A 23,354-nucleotide genomic window follows, 5' to 3' on the forward strand; every position below is an offset into this window, starting at 1 on the left:
CCAGCGCACTGCTGTAACACCACTGTTTCCACTGCACACTTGGGAAAATCACAGGTTTAGGCAGCATCAAGCAAGGCTGTAGTGCAGCAAGGCTCACAGGCATCCAGGAACATGCTGCCACCAAAAGTGGCAATCCTGTCCTCCTTTCCCACCTCTCTTCCCTCTGTTTTTAGCAATCACGTGGCCAACTCATATGATCAAAAAGTCATAGGAAGGGGCTGGTAACTCCCAGCTAAAGCAATGAGTGGAGGCATTTCTCATGTGGTTGCACACTTGTTAGGCCCGGCAGGGAAAGGAGCACGACTCTGTCGCTGGGGCAAGGCAACCTATTTCAGCTGCAAGGCAGTTTTAGATCAGCTACTGAGAACTGCAAAACTACACCCTCAGACCCAATAGTTTTATGGCCATATTATCTATGATAATAGGTCTAGACTCCAAAGTTGACCATGTGACACAGGCCTCGAGCAAACCTTTGCTCTCTCATTAATCCAAATTCAGGGCTTTCCTTCCAGCACCACGACGTTCACGCTATTTGCTGGGAAATGCTCCCACTCAGATTATACTGCCACAGTCTTCCAGAACGGAAGAGATGGGCTTGCACTTCTTTCAACTCAAGGAACAAACTCCAAGCTCCCAGCTTTCGTTTGCTTAAACATCAGTAAACTTTCAGTTCATGAGAGCTCATAAGAGCAGGAGCTATTTGCACAATCATTAGATGGGATCTACAGATGTTGCTGTGGACTCATTTGAGATTCAAACTTTCTATATCATCCATCATTAGACTATAAATGGGCATTAATGATGTCTCCCTAACTCTGTCTAAGGGAACTGCTTCAGAATCACACAAACAGCACCTGCAAGGTACAGCCCAATCACACCTTCCTCATTGCCTAATAAATTCAAGCAGCACAATACTGCCATTCTCCACGCATAAAACTGCACATTTTTTCCCCCTTAAGTTTCCTCTCTTCTTTCATCTCAGTCTTTCCTCCTAGTTTCTACAACTGTGTTTCACGAATCTATGAGGCAACTCAAAACGACAACAGCTACCAAAAGGTTGTTACAATAGCCAGAAATGATCTGAGCACAAGAAATTCATATTCACATCCCTCTTCTGGCAAGAGGTGAGGACAAACATCAGCTCACCTTTTGGCACAGTGATCTCATCGCATATAAGCACACAATAGTGCTTTTTGTGCATTTGCGCATTAAGCGACGCAAGGAGGCTAAGAAGAAACGAAGAACTGTCCGTGCTTCTCACAGTCCTAACGATCATTCCCCCCTGCAAGCATTTGCCTGCTCTCACGGGTTTGCACGAGTAGCCTGCTACAAAGTAGGCTGAGCTAGCCATGACTGCAACTGCAAAAACAAAAAGACAAAAAGGACTACGATTTGTATCAGCACACAAATACTATGATCCAGCTCTGCAGCAAGCCAGCTAGTATGTGTGCATGTAAGCTCCACCACGACGCAATGAGATCATTCACACCTGCTTTGCCTGTAGTAGGAGCTGGAAGGTGAGGAGGCAGGGTTTCTAGGAGAGATGCAGCACCTCCCAGATGCTGCCAAGATGCTGTTTATTGGTAAATGAAGCCTCTCAAGTCCTAAACAGTCTTCCCAGAGGAAGACAGAGTTGCAACTGGCATATGGGGAGTGGGAAGAGGATGCCACTTAGCAAAAATGGATCAGAAAATACAGGCACAAACACACACACAAGTTGTCCTGTAACTGTGCTGAATAGTAACATCCATTTCTTCCTCTTAAATAAATCTTCCTCTAGATTTCCTCCATATAGATAATGCAATCTTCTAGATAACAAGTACAGATGATAGACACTCCTGAACAGAACATCCTTCCTCACACCCCCTGGAGAGCTGGGCAGGAGACAGCTTTGCCCACTAGACAGGGTGCCTGATGAAAATCCAGGCCACTTGGACCCACTGGGGGCTTACAAAGACACCGTGTCTAAAATCACATACTTTCCTAGTGGAGGCGAGGATGAACAACAATGCTTTCGTCAGGCCTAAGATGAAGCTACCTTAACGGCAGCACCTTTGAAAACTTTCGTCCCGACCCACTCCTCGCCTACATTCCCCTGGCTGTGAAGGTGACATACTGCCGTTCACCTTCCTCCCAGGGCCCTCACATGCTCTCATCGCTGCTTCATTTTGGCCTCTGGCTGACAACACCTTATAACATGGAACTTTGAAAAGACAGAAGTGCAAAGGAGTACTTAAAATGTAAAAATAATAATAAAAAAAAATACAGTGCCACATTCGCCAGGACAAAAGCGTACGCACAAATACATTCTGGGTGGCGCTGAAATTTCCCAGCGAGAGAGCAAGCGTTCAGTGCAGACCCAAGCCTGTGCTTCGTTTCAGGAAGCTGCGGGCTCTCACTGCATTCTTCAGAGACCGGACGCGTATCCCCAGCCACGTCAGTGCTTTCTCCTATTGAGCAGCAAGGAACATATTCTGCGAAGCTGCTTTTGTCCAATGTCTTTTTTTCTTGCTTTCCTTCACTCAGTCCTAGTAGTGCTATTGATTCAGCGTAGCCTCTTTAAACGCCCTGAGCAATGAGCACGGACACTGATCTTTACAGGGTTCCCAAACATACATTCTAGCCAGAGCTAGATCCAGTGCTTAGGGTCTTTAAGTGGAAACTGGCCATCTGTTTATTTTAGTCTCAAGTTCAAGCAGAACTTTGATGCATCATACCTGCAACGTCTTTTCATTATACGTGTATTTTTGCAGGACCTAATGAAAACCCGCTTCTCGCCTAAGGATTCTTGGCTGTATGAATGATCATTTCCTGAGATCAGGAGTGCTCACATACAGCAGAAAGAATAATTCCCTCTGCTACAGCAATTATTGGCAAAATTCAATGACCCCTGTCAAGCTGGAGGCCAAAGTAAGTAAATGCAATAGCACTTTCTGGTTTTAAACACTCCCAGAGCCTCTGGGTGCCTCTTCTTGCACAAGTGTTGAGGATAACTATCTAACCATCCAGACAAGATTCCTATTAGGAATCTTCACACTCCTATTAGTCAAACAAATGTCTAAAAAATTATTTTACTGTGATCTTTGCTAGCACTGAAGTTGCCCAATTGAAAAATCACCAAAGACTTTGTGCAATTTAAATGGAGTGCTCACCTGTACACTATGCCAGCGCTATGAACATGGGGTCAGACAGCTTGGGAGGCTCTTCAATCACAGACTACGTTGTGAAAAAATACTTCAGTTCTGATCTAAAACATTCAGCTCTGGTGGTGTTTTTGTCTTCACACCTTTCCAGTGTCTGCTGAAACTGCTAGCTCAGTGGCCACTTTGACTTTTTATTTGCAAAGGACATGGACCTTGAGGAAGATGTGGGCTAAGACTCCTGCATTCATTACACAATTATTGCTGCTCTTCACTTTTTTTGCTATTACTTATTTTCTCAATATAGCGATGTTGGGAAACAGACAGACTGGCCAGCTCTACCCCTCTGCTGACAGCCCACTATTTTCAGAAGTGGCATATTGCTCCACTGCTTTTTTTTTTAATTTTTAAGCCAAATGTACAATTTTGTCTGGCAGTTTGGCAGCCACACTCTCAGCAGCCACCACCAGTCAACTGATCAGCAGTATCTTAGCCACTGGGGTAGGCAGAGGCTTCTCCCTCCCCATTCCTGCTAAGGCAGGAGACTTGCTCTTTCGGAAACATTGGCATGAGATGATCACAGAATCATAGAATTGTTGAGGTTGGAAGGGACCTCTGGAGATCACCTAGTCCAACCCCCCTGCTCAAGCCAGGTCACCCTGAACACATTGCACAGGATCACATCCAGGTGGGTTTTGAATATCTCCAAGGAAGGAGACACCATAACCTCTCCAGACAGCCTGTTCCAGTGTTCTGCTACTCTCACAGCAAATAAGTTTTTTCCAAGGATGAAGGAAGGTCTCAAGGAAGCTGCAGAAGCAAGTACATCTGCATTTTCAAAATTTACAGTTACACGATTTGCAAATGGTGGCGGGGATCAGCACATACAAAGAGGTTTGCATTCCTGCCACTAATCTCTCAATCCAATTAGCCAGCATTGTAATATTTGCTGCTGAAATGCCTCCTCGCTTTTAAACTGTGGATCAAAAGCATCTAAGGTGAAGAACTTTTCCCTGAATTTGTTTGAAAACTTGGCACAATATTACTAGCACCTTTTAAGTACAGACTAGGTCTCAGCAGCAGCCAAACCTGCACCCTGCTGATCAGCATGCCTCACACTACCTAACAGACGGTTGACTTAAGAACCCAAGAACTTCATTGCTCAAACATTTTATTAGATCCCAATGCCTAAAAATGGTTTTCAGTAACGTGCGCGCTGCTTTGGGGCCTCAGTAAAGGTACTCTGGGAGCTAGGAAACATTTCCGAGGAGAAAAAAATGTGATCAAAAACATACTTGATAAAAACAAGAAAGGGCAATGATGATTTTTAACTGTAATTCTATTTTCTTTCATCTCAGAACCATGCTGCAAGTTTAAGAATGGGGGATGACAACTGGATTTTGTGTCTTAAAAAGAAAAGAAGGAAAGAAAGAAAGAAAAAGCTTCTCATCTAGCTTTTTTTTTTTTTTTTTTTTTTTTTTTTTTTTTGCCTAAACCCAATAAACTATATATTGGAATGACCTTGTAACAGGTTTCTGTGGCTCTTTAATCACCAGTGGCTGCTAAATGAAGCATGCCTATTTTCTCTGTTACATTACTATTGGCAACCAGGTCTTCAGTAAGTGCCCAGAAATATTTCCATGGCAACAAAAAGCATTCAGTATTGCAACTGTTTTGTGCCAATTTAGCTTTAAAATATTCTATTGTGGAGAGAAATACAGTACATTAAGTGAAATAAAGTCAAGATGCAATGTTCTGAAAAGAGTATAAGGATAAACAGGAAGTATGTATTTTGTAGAAATGGGGGAAAATGCCAAATGCAAAGAAAAAAAAAATTGTTCAAAGCTAATACTAATGCTACTGAATGCCTTTGCTGCATGTCAGTAAGTCCATATGCTCTCTTACATTGTCACTTAGGGTTAGATAAAGTTAACAGAAATCAGGATACCTCAAACATCTTCTCTTGATCATTTTAATCCACGACTGAAATTTTAAGTTGTCAGGGTATTACAACATCTCTGCGTGTCTAGGTTATCATCATAAAAGTGCCTACTCTTGATGTTAGAGGATGAATCTAAAGGAGTAAGAGGAAAGAGAGTGTTGAAAAATGAAAGAGAAGTACCAGGCGTGTTTTGGAAGTGATGGAAGCACAGTTCAGTGCTTTCCCACTTTATATAACTTAGTTTCGAGAAAAAAGGAATCAGGTCCCAGCCCTGTGACCATCAGGCAGGCAACTGATAGTCTCGAGACTATCAAGTCTCGAGAGCACTGGATGGGCTTTTGTGCAATGCACTGCAGAGAGAAAAAGATAAAAGACCATTTGAAAGCATCTGGAATGCCATTCTAAAGGAGCCTCTGAAGCTCCTTGTGCAGAAGCAGAAAGCTCCCGGCACAAGCGATGTAGGCTCAGGGAAGCTCTCTGAGGGCACCCTTTCAGTCCTAGCTGCCTCCAGACAGGCTAGCATGAAGGAAAGCTAATAATAAGAGAGAGCTCAGCAGCAACACAGATGGATGCTCGACTCCATCATGTCCACGTGCACGCTGGATTCTTGATCCATGCACACACAGCAAATCCAGCCCTTCAGCTTTGTCTCAGAGCCTGTGAACAGACCCTGGGATCAGGATGCCGCACAGGCAAGGCACAGGGAAGGGGTCTGTGGATACCAAAAGGTAGAGAAGCTGTGCAGGCAAAAGGTTGGGTTCTCTGCTCTAACAGATACAGCTCTGGGGTACTTAACCTGAAAATCGACGTTTTTTCATTTGGGATATGACACGAGCAGCCCCAACTTGGGAGACAAAACAGCCAGACCAAAAGCTCTTCCTAATTATTTACTCCCCGGCCATAATGGTGTGAGGAACAGTAATAAAGAAAGGAGCCAATTTTAACATTCATCATAGAACACCATAAAGGTTTATACCCCCTCAGTCTGGTATTCCTTTTAAATACAAAAACAAATAGGCTGATTTTCTGCTGCCTGCACAGCAAGGCTAGCTACACAAGACTTCCCCAGAAGCTAGAACCAGTGAAAAACTCATTTTAAGGTAAACATTAAGGTCATTTTAAGGTAAACATTTTCAAGAGCATCTACCTCCTATTTCAAAAAATAATGTAGATGTTTGAAACCAAGCTCTGAAGATCTTTAGTGATTCTCAAGGTTTTTATCAGCTTCATATTTAGACCCCCTCCCCTTCCTCCTTTACTCCCCTCCTTTCTCAGAAAGGAAGTTCTTCCTAAAGAGCAGCTTTAACCCACCACCATCCAAAGATGGGCTTAGCTAGGGATTCCAGCTTTCCTGCCTGCCGTTGGGACATGCACCTTCATCAGCCCTCTGCGACCTGATGAACCTTAAGCCACAGTTACAGTCATATCTGGTGAGTAGGAGGCAGGTGGCTGAGATTCAGTCCTGAACACAATTGCTTGAGAAGCTGTTCATGTCATTTATTGATTCTAAATTGTAGTTAGGTTATTTAAAACTAAAAATATCAAATGTAGTTCTCCTTCCCATAGTCTCCTGCCTACTGTCCTCTTCAGACGTATTTGAAAAGCTGTGGGGGAGGTGGGAGGGGAGGAAAGCGATTTGGGAACCTTTCATCCATAAAATCATGAGATACGGCTAGCTTTTTAGTACAGCATTTCACAGCACATGGCACAGTAACATCTTGAGATTCCTGGCACAAAGAAACAAGGTTTGAGATTATATATATCTTTAATAGCAATGACGCAAAGGCAGATGGTTCTCCAAGCAAAGGCTTAAGGCTAAACATTCCCTTTGAAGGGTCCTGATACCTGAAGCTAAACATTGGGGGAAGAAACTATTCTTTGCTACAGCAATAGGGCCTGACTGCCTTTTAAACACATGGTGTTTCATCCTGGAGATCTCCATTTATTTCAGCTAGATTAGTTCAGAAAAGAGAGAAGAATCAGAAACAAAACAGGAAAGAGTTGGATTTTTCTTTGGGATTTTTGCTGGGGTTTTATTTTAGCTGTGAGAAACAGAGACGACAGAAAACAAAATAAGCAGATTAGCAACTAAATCAAATTAATGCCAAAGAAGAGAGGCCTGGATAATACTGTTAGGGTGCTTGCTAGCTGCTTACCTGCTAAGCTTGCCTTGCCATTATTACTGTTTAAGGAGCCACCCATGCTGACGTTGTGCTCGTGGTCTCTCATCCTCACGCGGGGCTCGCCTTCTTCCTCAGCAATGGCAGGAAGCCGATCAAGTGGCTGGAGATCTTTATTAGTCCAGTGGGATCTGTTGGCTGCCAAAGACCCGTTGCTTTCAGCACACTGCTCTGGTAAGCTGGTGGCATTTTTAACCCGTTTTTGCCTCTGCAGACCCACATCAGAACCACAAGGGTGGGCTTGCAAAGCAAGATCAGGATCTGTTAGCAGAATGTGACCATCTATTCTAGGATGCAAGTAGTCCTCATCCCACGGGTCCAGATGTCTTTCATCTTCTGATTCCTCGGAGTAATGCTCATGAAATCCTCCATTATCCTCCAAGTCTTGGTCTCTCTCTTCCTCTGACTTACGACCTGCTCCACCGAACCTCAGCAATGATGCAGATATGGAGTCTCCTGCTTGTTGGATAGCTTCATATATTTGAGACATCCAAGAAGAGAGTGGCTGAAGGAAATTTTGAGCAGCTTCAGAAGCCATGTTTAACACTATGCCAGTATCTGATGATCAGCTGTTCAGTTTTGCCAGCATGTCACTTATAATTCAGGGAGCTATAGAATAAGCATCATAAGAGATTACGGTAAATTGCTTGTCCATCAATACTATGTTGACACACTACATACCTCAGATGTTTAGATCAGAGAGAAGAAATGGAAAAAAGACTTCTACCCATTTCAGAATTCCACTAGAAATCCAGAAATGATGGACAAATTATATATATATATATTAGCGAAATTCTGGAAAGCTTTCATTCACTTGCTACCATCATATGTAAAAATGTAAACATAGAGCATCTGAGCAGAAGTACATCTTCTATGAGCACACATTCTGGTTACAGCCGTCAACAGAGCCGGTACAAAAATACAAAACAACCTGCAGCCAAAAATCAGAAGAACTTCCTGGCCCTGACTTCCACCACACCCTTATAATTATCACATCCAGATGGGGAGTATCGAGCATTTGGAGACAATTAGGTTTAGCTTGATTAAAGTGACAGGCCTAAAGCCTGCAGAATAGCAGATAATTATCTCAAATACCACATTCCAGAGAGAACCTAAAGAAGCCTTCTCTGTCTACGGAGTAACACAACCCAAATTTCTTTTCCCATTCGAAGAAGTGGACTAAACAAAGGAGGTGGAATATTACAGATATGAAGTTACTGGGAACAGCAGAGTTAAAGAAAGCCTTGGTATGATGTGCATATACCCATTATAACCCTCAGCAGCTGCAATAAGCTACATTTTCACTATGGAAGTAGACATAGCCCAGATCTTTACAGCACTTAAGTGCAGAGCAATCATATGGCAGTTATAAAAGCTGGTATGTTTTAATTGTTATTAATTTAATGTCATATCTGGAATAACCACGTATTTGTAGAATCATATTAACCTTTTGGATTGAGATAAACTGTGACACGTGACTTTTCTGAAGTTGAGGATGGAGAAAAACTGATCATATCTTGTTTTCTTAAAACTCATCTGATCCTAAATAAGACCACAGGTCTTTTTAGTTTCATAACTTGCAGAATATTAACTTTCATCTAATATATACCTTCCCACATTATCACAATGAGATCAGAACTTCTTGGATGAAGTTACAGGAGGAAAAAATTACGAATAGGGTGATAGGTTTAGGAGAAAAGAATTAGCTACAGATTTGGGGCAAAAAGGCAACTTAAGAGAAACAAAAATAAGCTTCAGAAAGTTAATACCAGCATTAATCTGTGTCTTGCTGAATCTAGAGGTTTCTACAATGTCAGTGTTTCATTCCCCAAGAAACAACTATTTAGCATGATGACAAAAGCTTAGCTAGGAGTAATCAAAGTATAAAAGGGAAAATACAGTATAAGCAGCAAGAAATAACCTCAGCAGCAACCTATATTACCTTGTGAAACAGTTTCCAAAGAAAGGTAGCAAAAACCTCACCGTTTTGGATATTTAAATTAGCATGGACTAAGGAGATCCTGTTTTGATTTTTGAGGGAGCAGCTTTTCAGAGACAAGATCAGTGACTTAGAATGTCTTTTCTTTTTAAACTACTTGTGCTGAATAGTTCTGCTCGATGATGTTGACCTTGTTACAGTGTATTCTGCAGACACTTTCAAGAAGGTTACTATCAGTTCCTATATGTATTTAAAATTACAATCCTAACAAAGGCAATAAATGAATTTAGGTGATTAAAGCCATTTTAAAAGCTGATGACTGCTACAAACTTCTCTAGCTCAGGGCACATTTTGTTTCGATCTCCATCTGTCAACCATTGGCTGCTGGCTCAGCCCTAGGACCTGGGTAACGTTGCCTGCTCTGCATTAGATCTTTGGCAAAGAATAATGTCATGACATAACCTCCCAAGGTAAGCTGTTCCCTTCATTGACATGCCTCTTTTCAGCCTTGTCCTTGCTAAAGCCTCTAAGCTTTGTGCAGTTTGGTTATTTTCTCATAGACCTAAACTGATTACACATTCCAAATGATACATTTTCAGGACAGTACAGATTCCCCCGGGCATGAAAGGAGCTAATTTGAGGTGAGTAAGTACTGGGTATAGGATGCATTTTTAACCTCTCATTCACATACAGGCAACAGCACAGGGATCTTTGAGCTCTGGCAATAAGAGGACTTCTTAACCTTCTGCCTCTATCTCAGCAGCAAGATATATGACTGCAGTAACCCTTGGAGGGATGCAAGCATATAGGAGTGATAGTTAACCAATGCAGATATATTATATGGGTGCTAAAATGAAACACTAATCTTAAAAAAAATAAATAAATAAAAGAAAAAAAAGAAGGAAAAAAAACCCACAGAACATAGGCGTGTGACTTTTTTCACTGGGAATAATTAGCTTGTCTTGTTAGATTTCAGAGTAACACTCATCTGGTTCAACAAAACCATGCCCACTTCTTTCAGGTGCTTGGCTGGCTGCCTGAAGGCTCAGGCAGATACCACAGTGCTACACAACAGTCTCCATGATCAGGAGGTCGCTGTCCTGACCACAAAGATTGAGAGAGTTTTTCAAAGTGAGATTTCACTTTAACAACAGAATTAATGTAGCGATCTAAAAAGCACTGCAGGGCTAGGATGTGGTCACCCACTCATCTCAGTAAGATGACTTGAACTTGCATCTTTCATGTATCAGGTGAACGTCCCAAACATCTTGCTGTCAGTAGGCTGTCTGCAAAAGTGACGCATGCACGTATCCATAATTCTAACCAAGACCTGAGAAATTTGTCCGGATTAGGGCCAGACATTCAAAAGAAATGTTTTGATTTCAATGGATAGGTAACAGGCAAACACTGAAGTGTATATCACCAAAGAATCTGAATTTTTGGTCATTATACTTGCACAACATGCAACCCAGCCACTGACTACACAACCCTTACCAGCAGAAGTAAAGGAATTTCCAAGGTGCCTGACTCCACCGAGTCTTTGCTTTGCTTTTCCTACTGTGAGCTCTCTCTTACTAAGGATCCTGTAGTCAGTGATATGCTGAATACCTGGAGTTCAGTCAAACTATAAATTGATTATTTCTGGTTTTGCAGCACATAGATAAAATGTGTAACAAGCTGCAGACGAGCTTAGGCGGGCAATGATTTTACAAACTGCAGAGGATCAAAGGGGGCTGATCTGTGTTACAGGCTTGCTGTTTCCCAGGAGCTTTCTCCCTTAATTAGCAGGCACTGTTTTAACGGGGTGTTTATGACACAATTCACAGCACAACCTTTTCAACATTACAAATTTTTGCTTTTAAATACTCTAACAATTTCAGCTTGCATCAGGAAAAAAAAAAGAGAACTGAGAAGGGTATTTGAAATGTGTGGGAAAGAAAAAATCCATTTCTTCTTAAAAGCATTTATCCAAAAAGAAAGCAAAAAATAAATAAATAAATTTAGTGGATTCACTTCAAATTCCATCTTCTAAAACTAACCACAAGAATTTTCACACAGAATAGCCTGCTTAACTCAGAGTTGTTTTTTCTCCTCTTGGAAAATCAGATAGCTAAACAGATCAATGTTAGGCCTCTCAGAGAAACCATCATAACCTTTACTATAGGCCATCTACAATCTATACTCCCTTGTCTTGATAGAATCATTATTCCTCGAGCAGCATTCCCTTTGAGAGGTGCAATTACAGCACAGCTAAAAAAAGACAACTATTAGCAGAATTTCAGGAACTGCCAAAAGGCACGTGTTTATAGTGTTAGCAAAAGGTTTCAGTCTTCTTGATATGCAGGCCCCTAAAAAATTGCCATTAAATGTGCAGTCCCTACAGAGATTTCCCTTATTCAGGCTACTGCATGGTACCAGCATGAAATTCTGCTTTTTAAGTCCCCTTACATGTGCCAAACTCCTCCTGGACCCTCTAAGGTTTGTAGATCATAGGTTGAAAACCGTGTCCAAGCATATAGTAACCGAAAAACTGTAAAGTAAACTTTTTTTTTCCCTGAAACACTAAATGAGGAAGAATTCCACAGCCTCACCTCTCTGCTTGGAAACGTACTGTTAGCACTGAAATGCAGGGAGCTCCCAGCTTCCAAAGATAAGATGACATCTTTGTCACATCACTGTTTTAGAAAGACTCATCCTCTCTGCCACTGCCAAAAAAATGTACCAAAAAGCTTTATTAACAGTTTGGGAAGTTTGCTGAATCCAACTTCCCATGACCAAAACTCAGTGGGCGCTAGGTCAGCAGTTTAGACACAACATACAACTAGGAGAATGATTCCTGCCTTCTGCCCTTCTAAAATCTTAATTAAGCCACTGATATTTATTTACCTTTATTTCCTGGTCTTCTAAAGAGAGCACCATCATAGCCACCTGGAATGCCACGGATTCGTGCACAGTAGCTTTATTTGTGGGAGCACCTAGGAAATGTTGTATTACAGACACTCCATAAAGCCTGGCTCTAAGCCTAGGAGTAAAGACCTAAAATGAGACCTGAGTCCAAGCTGTTCCCAGAACATCAAGGGCCAGTGCAAAGGCAAGCCCATGAAAAGAGGAGGAAGAGAGGGCCTGGAAGGGTACGATGATTAAGAGCTCTTTTAAAGCTACTAAAAATCACCATGAGCTTGATTCTCCTTTCAGACTAGAGTCCAAATAGCACATGTGTAAAACAGAAAGATTTAAACCAGCCTCCACTGAAGGTGGGCAGTGGGAGCACTGGGCCAAGGAACCCTCTATCCTGCTTCTGGGAACACTCTCAACTCTCTGCTCCTCCTACGGCTGCCAGAATCATGTTTAACAAGAGGCTAATGAAGCACTTGCATTCGCACAGCAAAGGATAATCATGGATTGTTACACTGAAACTGTATTTCCAGTTAAAATTCTCACAGTGCCAAATCCAGCCTGCGCACTCGAAGCTGTTCTGTTAATCTGAGGCTCTTACAGAAGTGTTATCAGGAAAGTTCGCTGAGGTTGCTCAAGGTTCACACCAGCTGTGAGCTTTGCTGCTAACCCAGTTTCCCTAAGGTAAAACAAAACAAAAACACTGAACATCATGGTACTTTTCTGGCCTACGTGCTATAAAAATGCTACTTATGCAGCCGAAATAAAAACAAAAAAGAGAACAGAGAAGCACTTTCCTAGTGATCATGTGTTTTGTCATAACAGTTTGCAGCTGGTGACCCAAAAACTCCAGGGGATTCGAGGAAGACCTAATGGTTTATGTCAATAAATTACGCACATCTCACTGGAAAACGTTTAGGGGTTACAAATGGAAGGGGTATAAACCCACTGCTGCAAAGCACTGGTTCTGCATCCCCTGAAAGGGCGAAGTGAAAACAAGGATCAGATCAGACAGACAGCAATGCACGCTACTCAGCGGGGCTTAGCCCGAGCAGGGGAGGCCTGCAGACTTATTCCTCATTCCTTAATCACCTCACGTCTTTGCAGGCAGCTCACTATTACTGATGCTGTGCCAAATTAGTTGTAAAAACTGATTTCCAAATGAAAGTGGTTTTGGTCAGGATATTTAACTCCACGCTGTTTTCTCTGTTCTTCGCAGTCCTTTGTTGCACGCTCTCCTTGTCTTACAAAAATAGCAACAATTAATTACTGATCTCCACAGTTTTAGGGAAGCGGGGAGAAGCAGAAAGGGACAGAAGCAAAATGTATTATGCACACTTGATGCTAATTGTTCAAAACTGTTGAGCCTCTTTCAAAAAAAAATCCAGGTCTGTCCACAATGTAGAGGACTGGCAAAAAACTCGTGCAGGAAAAAAAAGTGCTCCCAGAAGTCCAGCACGCAAATACATTTTCATGCTCAGAAACTGCACCAGCAATAGAGCTGACGCACTGATGGCGATTTCTCATTCTGATCACTGGGCACCTTCTCTTTTATTCAGATTGTAAAAGCTCTTGAATTTGGAAGTGTATTTCCTTCACATTTATCCAGAGCTCACAAAACTAGGAACCTGCGACTGCACTCGTACATGCTGTTGCCTGTCTCAATTCCCACCTTGAGTAAATTTTCAAGAAGGAAAAAACGGAAACTCCTTCCTTGACCATAACATTTGGCATGGATATATCAGAGAGCTAGATTCTGTCTTGACACTGGTGTAATTCCAGAGTCACTCAACTGAAACCAACCAAGTCCTCCAAATCAAAATAAGGTCCTTTGCATTTAAATAGCCACATGTCACAACAGGCACACAAAACACAGTTCTGTGCTGAGCAGCTGTACAATAAACCACCAATGAATAACTCTGATTATTTATATTTGCATTTCTCAAACTGAAGGTTACAAAGAGGGCACAAAGAATCTCACAGATTGCTGGAGTGTTAGAAAAGTGGTGTTAGTAGTGGCAACGGTTCTCTGAAGGCAGAGGAGTGAACTACATCTGTAATTATTGGATTAAGGGAATGAATGTATAAACCTGCAGTCAGAAATTACAGCACATTCTGTAACTGAGCTGCTGTCATTCATCGGCACGTATGAAGACAGAGGAGCCAAAAGGAAATCACAAGTTCAAAAGGCTGGAGAAACACCAATTTACACCACCACTTGAACCCACCCACTGGTGCTGTCAAGCTGTTCTCATAAGCAGACCCAATAGACTGAGGCCCCACTTCTCGTTCAATGCTACCCCGCCTGCAGTAACTAAGCAAGCCAGGGTCAATCAGAGCAATTACTCGCATGGAAATTAACAGCGGGAGAGTACGTCTAGCTGCTTAACACAATGAAGTTATTTTAGAAACATTTTGAGGAGTCACACAGCTACTGTTACTCCTTCTTCCCCCACATACACCATCGCTACAGAGTGTGCACAAATTGCTCTGCATGGACGACCAGCAAGTGGTGCAGAGTGCTGTTTGGGAACCACAGTCCCGAGTGACAAACCCAAGAAAACCATCCACTCCTTGTTATCCTTTGTGGTAATGGTAATGTTGCAGTAATGAGGTGGCGGTGATGTCTACACTGTAGCCAGACCTGGATATCCTTGTTATCTTTGTGCACATGCATGGGTAAGTCTATACTTCCCATCTCCTTTCACTTCTGCAAGGTCAATCAGCAGTTCAGCTGGTCATGCTGGGAGACTGAGGGTTCACTGGTAAAGCTAAACCTGGTTTAAATGGTTTAAAAGAATTCAGAACCATAGAACTGGTCCAGCAGTGGTTCTTACCAATTTAGCAACTGTTCCCACAGTTGCCCTTATCTTTCATTTAATTAATTCTACCTTGTTTCAGACCAGACTCTCTGATGCCTAAGGCATCAGAGCAACATGCACATGGTCCCACATCCATGACCCACTCTTTCTAAGAGCCTCCATAAAAGCAATAGAGAGAGAAGGCAACTTAGAAGAGCAGCTTCATGTGGCACTTGGAAACTTCCACTTCAAGAAGTGACATCTGGCTCATCTCCCTCCCACCATGGACTGCTCAGATATTTTAACACTCTGGCAAAGTTACCTGCCCCAGCTAAGTGACATGAATAACCCAGGCTCATTTCCAATCTACAGCTTGCAAGGACAATGAAGCCCAATACTACAGGATAATTGGTGTCAGTGTTAAAAAGATCCACCACAACTGTATACCTTGGGAGGAGTACATTGTTGTCGTTCTGATTTACCATATTGCTGGAGGAAGCCAGTTTACCATACATACCAGAGTGTTACTGTCACACTGCACCCACGTTACTTGTCTTTTCTCTAATCGGTGCATGAACAAACATCATACTAAGCCTACTGCTAATATAAGATGGTCTCACACTCTCATATGACAGGTTCCCAGTGCCTGGCTGGCCCCAGCAGGCTATATTGCAAAGCAAGGGCAACATCCAGGCAATGTTGCTAACATTCTTGGCTTTGTTGAATTTTATAGGTGTTGATGCTTTCCTTACTACCTCAGCTACAAGAGATGAGTGCTTTATGTAAGAAGTGCATCTCCATTTATTTATTTAAAGCACACTGCTAGCCCTGGAGGCTAGAACAGTGGTTGTGTAGAACAGCTTGAGAACATGAACTAAAAGCACTCTCAAGGTTGGTAAGACAGAAGAGAAAAATGGAAAAATGTTTCTTCAAATCTTATGATGATGTTTAAGATGGTTTCATGTATCAGGAGTACATGCTTACCATTACGGCAAATGTTCAAGGCAAGGTACAACTGGAATCTTTTTGTATGAAGCAGAGTCCAAAAAACACCTTTCTTTTTTTTAAATAATGATATGACTTAAGGACCAGGGGAAAAAAGATTAAGGTACAGAACAAAGCCGGTAGTTTTCTTTTCTGAATCACAGCACTGAAGCACACGGTTAGATACAGCTCTTTACACAAGGGATTGCCCAATGTTGTTATGAGTTTCTGCAGAGAAATTCATGAAGACATGAACTTTTGAAACAAAGGGCTCAGCAAAACTATAAAAATCATGAGAAAGAACAGTATCACCACCTCTTGATCATGAAATTCATGCTCTAGGAAGGGATACCAAACCATCACAGCATCAAAAGAGGTCTCACATGAGACCCCAGTAACATCTGCCTGGCTCTTGAGGGAAAGCCCTGCTTCTTTGCACTGCAAGATGGTCCAAGGGGAAATTCCCCTCCCTGTCCACCTGAAAGATCACCAACTCTGTGAGGAACCAGTCCAGTGGACTCTATTACAACCAAGAGAAAAACACAGTGTTTAATCTTTCTCTTACTAAGGAATTGTGCACATGACCTACATTTAGGCTCTAGGTTACTCCAGTCATCAGAGGACTCCTCCATGCTGCTGTCACTTCTCTTCTGCGCATGCCGCAAGCATAACCAATATGTATGTATGAAGTTACCTCTGTGCTACCCTGCTCTTGGCAAAGTATTTACCAGCTTCTCTATCAAGCTTTGCAGCCTGCTCTTAGCTCTCTCTAGCAGTGCTAACTCTATCCTACATAGACTAAGGCTGACTATGTCCAGATGAACTCCAGCCCTTGCAGTTAACAAATTCCTGCAGCTGTGTGAGAAGCAATCAGTAGCAGCACATCCAAGCTCAAGACAGGGGCTCATCCCTAAGGTCAATGAGGCAGTCAAGAACACGGAACGCAGAAACCTCAAATATCAGAAACATTAGTCATTGTGTCCTAGTAATTAAGAGGCTTTGTACTGGAGTCTCCTGGAAGATTCTCAATTAATTCTTCATTTTCACAAAGATCTTTCCCTTATCATGTTCCTTTCATAAGGACACAAACTATGCAACTATAATTAAATTAGGAACCAAATAACCAGATGTATCCTAGAGCCACGATGATAGAAACATCTATTTTTTCCCCATCACTTCGCCCATTCTAAGGTCAGACTGTATAATAGAAAGACAACAAAAAAAAAGACTTTGCATAGATATCTGACACTTTACAGCACACTTTCTGAATGCCACCCTGTGCAACTGCAAAGTGCAAAGCAGACAGAATTACTTATGTTCCTATACCAGCTCTCTCTTTATTGGTATATCAACAGTCAACTAGATCCAAGGATAGAAGAAAAACAGTTCAGGCATCAAATCCAGGCAGCCCTTCTCAGGCTACAGTCTTGATTTGCAACTTGCTATTGCAAATTCAGGTTTATCCTACCTCCTTGCAATAAACACCCCTCGCCAGAAGAAGCTGAGACCAAAAAAGCCAACCTTATCAAACATGTTACACGCTATAAACACTCTCCCACCCTGCTCTCTTCTACCCAACAAAAGTCAGATTCAGGATTATGGAACAAAACTCTTGCTTGTCAACACTCCCCTTGAGAGGGCACCCTCATTAGGCAGTTATGGCAATTGAACAGGCTGCCACCATCACAGACTGCGACTGCTAGCCTGGAAACAGGCTCTCCTGACTTACCAGCCACAGTTCAGGCTCCAGGTTTCTATATTTGTCAGATGCCATGCTGTATTCGCCCTGGGTTTCATCTACCTCTCATGCTGCTGTCCTCTACAAGCATTAGCATTTCCTACGCACATATTCTATATTGGTCTTACAAGTATCGAAAAGCTATGGCAAAATTTAACCTAAATATAGAGACTTGGTATTTTCAAATAGCTCTTAGCTCCAACTTGCCAATCTGATTTTGTTTGAACAGAAAAAAGAGTCTCCTGTTTTAAGCCTCCATTTTAATTAATGATTACAACACATTCCTCTACCGTATCAGATTTAGCACATCATTAATGTGTTTGGTATTTTGCTGGTACGGCATAGCTGTAGTTAAAGTTGAATTAGTGTTTCCATTATAAACCCATGTTTTCAAAGGTTTATTACTCAGACATATAAGATTAACTCTGAAATGAAAATTGCCATCGAGTGTGTCAGCTGGGAAGCAGTTTTTTGTCCTTCAAAATTTGGAAGGAACAAAATAACAAAAAAAAGAGAGAAAAGGCAAGATACCCTGTTTATTAATAATTCACATTTTAAAAGGCTCTGCAAATACATGTTTACATGATAGCCTGTGACAGCTCCATAGAATGTCAACGCCTACACATTCCTGGGAGATGTGTCATCTTAAGAACTGAAATAAAAGCCACGGTCTTATACTACTTCATGGGAGGGACACAGAAGGAAAGGAAGACTTAAAAATAATATTGATGAAGAAAACTTAGTGAAAAAATAATATTTTTTGCTTAGAAATATTTAATTTAGAACTTTTAAAAGGGGAGGAAAAAGTCTTCTGTACCATCCACTTTTTTAGTTTGTTAGTGCTTTCAGCCTGGTCACAGCTTACTAAAGCATTTAGCAAGAAGTTCAGGCTGACTGACCTTCTATGGCATGCACTGTCCAAGCCTTCACTCATTCCTAGGTCCAGGACTCTTGGGGTATAGCTGGATCGTGAACTTTCCAATAGTCACGCTGAACTCAATGCACAAGGCAAAATGTGCATCAAAACCACTCCAGGAGGTCCAGACTTTGCTACTGTGTCATTTTACAACTAGCTTTGAGACTGAACCACTAAAAAGAAGCAGATCTTTTTAATGGGATGCTTCTGAGGCAACTACTTGGCTGATTATTTGGGTATTTATACTTAGGACATGCATATTTACAAACAAACGTATGATGAAATTATCAAATCCTCACTTACCACGACTACTAGAATAGATACATTTTTGAAGGCTGACAAGCATTAAAATATTATTTTTGTGACACAGTAAAATTCCCTGATGGACTCTCTCACTGTTCTTTTGACTCCGGGACTCATGGGTTTACCCAAAATACATTTCCAGACTGCAACTAACACATGAAAGAGCACGTAATAGCTACTGCAAGAGTACAAATACAGACATATCCTTCAGTGACAGAAAGGCAGTGCCATTACTCAGAATTGCTCTCATTTTGCTGTTCGCTGTGTTAGCAAAATAGGCAGAGAGAGAGAGAGCAAGGAGTGTGCTTTCTCACAGTGTTGCCTCCCCAATTCTCAAGAGATTGCTCCAAGCAAGTTAAATGGGAGCCTTGTAAAAACTTGCATAGCTATTTGATTCAGTTTTGGAGATTACTATAGTCTATCCAAAACCCTACCGTTTTCCCCATAAATAACCCTAGACAACAAATAGCTCTATCCTCACAGTAATCAAAGCCTCAAGAAGATTCCATACATCAGAGGAGGTGCAATACTGTGATACTTACCAAGGCCTTCGTGATCTCTAGGCTTTTCTTCGTAGTGTTGTCGTCTCCATTCTTCCTCCAGGCACAGGAGTCCACCTATCTTTTCAAAACAGAGCTTCTTGTTGATGAAGAGGAAGAGGACTGCCAGGAGGATAATGAAGACTCCAACAGCAGACAAAAACCCAATAGCCTCTGGAGCAACTAGGAACAAAAATTCAGAAAGAAAAATATCAGTGCAGCTGAGAAAAAACTGCCTCAGAAAAAGACATGGTTTAACCACACCTGCATCTGTGGCCCGAATTTCTCTTCCTTTCTCCAGAAGAGCTAGAAATGAAAGTCAGCAGAACTTGGACTCATATTAAATGGATGTAACATCCATATTGGGCCACTGTACTGAGGATATGAGCTAGAGGGTACATGACCATCCCAACCTGATTCTGATCAAGGTCTTTGTTTCTCTCACACATTTCTGTTCTGACAAACTTCATTAACAGAGAGGCTCTTACTAACTCTAATAAACCTCCACAGCAGTGCAAAAGTCTTCTGGCTTCAGGAGAGGAACTCGCAATTTGGCAAAAAGGACCCAGACAAAATAGGGTAGCTCATCATAAACCACTTCTACACAGCCTGCAGTGAATTCTCACAGGGGGCTGAGGTAAGGACTAGCTGAAGGGGGTGAAGGGCCCCATACCTTTTGGGAAACTTGCATATTTTTCTAAATTCATCAGACTACAGCTCTGGTAGTCAGAAAACTTCATCAAATTTACTAAGAACCAGGTTAATGTCTAGTCTATGAACCTCATTAAACTGTTACTCTACCCTTAAGTAAATTACTGTACTACACAATTACCACCCTTGGTTGCAAAGGACCAGTCTCTAACTGAGGTAATTCAGTTTCATTCCTTTAGGTTTGGCCACGTGCAACTAGACACAGTGGATCTGCACCAGCTGACAACATAGTCCTGTAAGTCAACATCACCATGTCAAATTCTACAGGAATAGTCTTATTTCCATTTATCACATGCTGCCTGTACCACTGGGTCTGCAACAAACCACAGGCGCCAGCAGAAAAGCTTTTAAAGCCATTTCACCTCTCTCACACTTATCAAAGTGCCAAAACAAGGGACAAACACTACATAGATCATCAGGTGCAAACAGCAAGGGCACAAGTGTCAAAAGCTGTAAATGCCATCTACAAAACAATTTGGCTTGTTATTTTGGTAATTACTTCACCAGGAAGGGGTGAAGTTCAGTGGTCCAGTTCAAGTCAAGGACCCCATAAAAGCAAAACATCATGAGCACACCAGGAACGCTGACAGCTTGCAAAGCTGCAGCTCGCAGATGAGATGAGCAGGAGGAAAGGATGTCAACAGAGCCAGCCCTGCTGGTGACACATCCCACTGAGAGTTTACAAGATTTGACTCAGCGAAAGACTCAGTCTAGAAGAGCTGAGCTGTCTCCACTTACAACCCTGATAGCACACACTAGGACTGCGATGCAAAACACACAAGTGTTTGCGACTGCACCCAGAGGAGCATGGGTTACACAAACTCTGGCTCTGACCTTGCTCACTGTAGCCCAAAGAAATAAGAGTAAAATGCTCTGAATTATAGCAGCTTAAACAACAACACGATGAAGTCTACATTTTCCTTCTCTGGCAATTGCTTCTACATCCCTCTTGTGCCACACCAGTACTACAAGGGAACTGTGAGGAGAGCAGGTCTCACTGCCAGAACCAACACTTGGTACCACAGCTTCCCTGGATGATTGGGCAAGCAGGTACCGAACCTCTCTCTTCCCTCACACTTCACCCCAGGGAGCACGGCTCTGGATGTAAGAGTGGCTGGAGCCACATCTGCTCTAGCTATTTTCAGCTGCTGAAATCACCACTAAGGGGCTGCTAGAGCCAAGGATAAATCAAAGCAGTCAAGTATAAATTAGAGAAGCCGTAACCTCAGAATATATATGACAGCCTGCCTGGGTCCCACCAGTGACTCTTTCCTTTCCTGAGCATAGTATAGGCAGGAAGAAAGATTTGGTCTCTATCCCACATACAAAATCCTTGGATCTCCATATATCTGCACACAAGTGTGTGTGTGTACGGCAGGAGGCGTTTTGCTTAAAATCTACAGGTTTGGAGCAGGTATGGAGCAAACTGAGCCTTCAAAACATTACTGTCAGTGAAATTTCATTGCAGAGGCCATGACGTAGAGGGGTTGCAAGAACTTAAGTCCTTTCATAAAAAAAACTAAGCTCTGAGCCCAGAGAGATGTCAGATTTCCCCTTCTCAGAGGGGACACAAGCAAGTCACCAATATTTTTAAACACCGACTGGCCTACACATGCTCTGATGTGCTACAAGACCCCAACCACAGAAATTCCCAAAGTTCCCATTCTCCACCAGGCCTGCACAGTACCTTGCAGAATACCAGAGGAAAAAGCAACTAAACAATCAACCTGTGAGCAGACCAGGTACCCTGAGAGAAAGCTTGGAGACCTATTATGAGCTGCTACCCACTCAGTCTAGAGGATCTCAAACTGACATGAGAGCATTATTGCCCGTTGCTCCTTTTGGGGAGCACAGAGGAGAAAGGACAGCATGGTTGCACCCCCATATATCCTGAACAGTAAAAGTTATCAGCCAGCTCTCACCTGGGATCCCTCCCTTCACTATAGGCACCATGGAAAAGGTGCATCTTTAGCAGGACCACCACAGTTCATGCAGGGTGTTACCTCCATGCACAGATTGCTCTCACAGCAAAACACAGAGCTCACCTCCTAAGGGGAGGGGGGGGGAAGGGGTCTGTTGGACTGTGAGGAGGTGGCTGGATCCTGTCCCGTGGCATTAAGCAGAAGTTTCCTCTTCTTTCCTCCACATTATCCATGCTAGATACTAGAAGTTTGTGCTGCAGCCTCTCTAAGGGAGGGCTGTGAGTTTGCACCTGAACGTTGTCTCACATACGTGGGTAGAAACATTACAGTCTGTGCACCTGGCTTCTGCTGGAAGTGTATATCCCTCAGCGATGAGGGATACTGTGCTGGGTCTCTGCGTCTCCGTCAGCAGGGAACAAAACACACTGCACCTGCATACAGTCCTGACCACACAGCCCATCTCTCCTTTCAACCCTTAACTGAACGGCCTTCTCTGCAAACATGAAATTCTAGGCTAAAACTATGCCTGAGAAATTACTGAGAGACTGACTGGGGGCAAAGCTCTGTTCTGGTTTGGGGCCTGGGACGGTGCTGAGAAGGTACAGCAGCAGCAATGCACAGACATCGCTTGTGTTACAGCGTCTCAGGGATATGTACGAGTTTCTCACATAAGTAAAATCTCTAGCCACAAATGGGCTACAGTCTCCCCAAACCAGAGATCCTAACTTCAGAGACTGGCATAAACCAGCATGGACCTCAAGACAAAAAAAAAGGCCTCTCCCTTGGTTCCTGCCTTGGGTCATCCCTTTCTTTGGGGATCAGATCAGGAACTGATTCAGCTTTTAAAAGGGAAAAAAGTTAATTAAATAAAAAGGTTATGTTAACTCAGCCCATTTCGCAGCCCTATTCATAGTGCATCTGGCATCAGAGAAAGGACCAAGCGAGGCAAGCAGTGAGAGAGGAAGTCGGCTCTGGTCTTGGAGGCAGTAACATTAGCCCCTAGGTTTTGTGTGACCGCAGCCTTGCGGGGATGACAAGACAGCGCCTGAGGGCACGAAGAGGAGAAACTGTGTGGCCTGTGGTTGAGGCACTTAAGTGAGACTCTTGACATTTACCTTCAATTCTTCATTCTTGGATATCCAAGGCTGGGAAGGAGGTGGCTACCATGTACTTTGTGACATGAACAGTCCCCCTTAGCCAGGGCTCTTTGCCACTTATTCACTCATTTTTAAGCTAAGAAATGAATGCCATAGACACTTTTGTGCAATGCCATAGTGGATCCACACTTTCTGTAACCCTGGATGAGAGTGCAAGCCAAGAAGCCACATTCACATTCCTAGCAGG

At 42.6% G+C, this 23,354-nt stretch overlaps 1 protein-coding gene across 3 annotated transcripts in view; it reads right to left on the reverse strand.

Annotated features, from left to right (window-relative positions):
• The window catches only part of SYT16 (synaptotagmin 16), a 110,394-nt gene that overhangs the window by 30,682 nt on the left and 56,358 nt on the right, over positions 1–23,354 (reverse strand). For 2 of the 3 annotated variants that reach the window (XM_062577840.1, XM_062577839.1), the window contains exon 2: positions 19,381–19,560. In XM_062577840.1, the coding sequence (XP_062433824.1) occupies positions 19,381–19,560 (180 nt within the window). Of the gene's footprint in view, positions 1–7,238; positions 7,872–19,380; positions 19,561–23,354 lie in introns of those variants that run through there. The other variant, XM_062577838.1, reaches the window with a different exon arrangement.

The sequence above is a fragment of the Rhea pennata genome, chromosome 5 (assembly GCF_028389875.1).
Source record: "Rhea pennata isolate bPtePen1 chromosome 5, bPtePen1.pri, whole genome shotgun sequence".
NCBI classification, from domain to species: domain Eukaryota; kingdom Metazoa; phylum Chordata; class Aves; order Rheiformes; family Rheidae; genus Rhea; species Rhea pennata.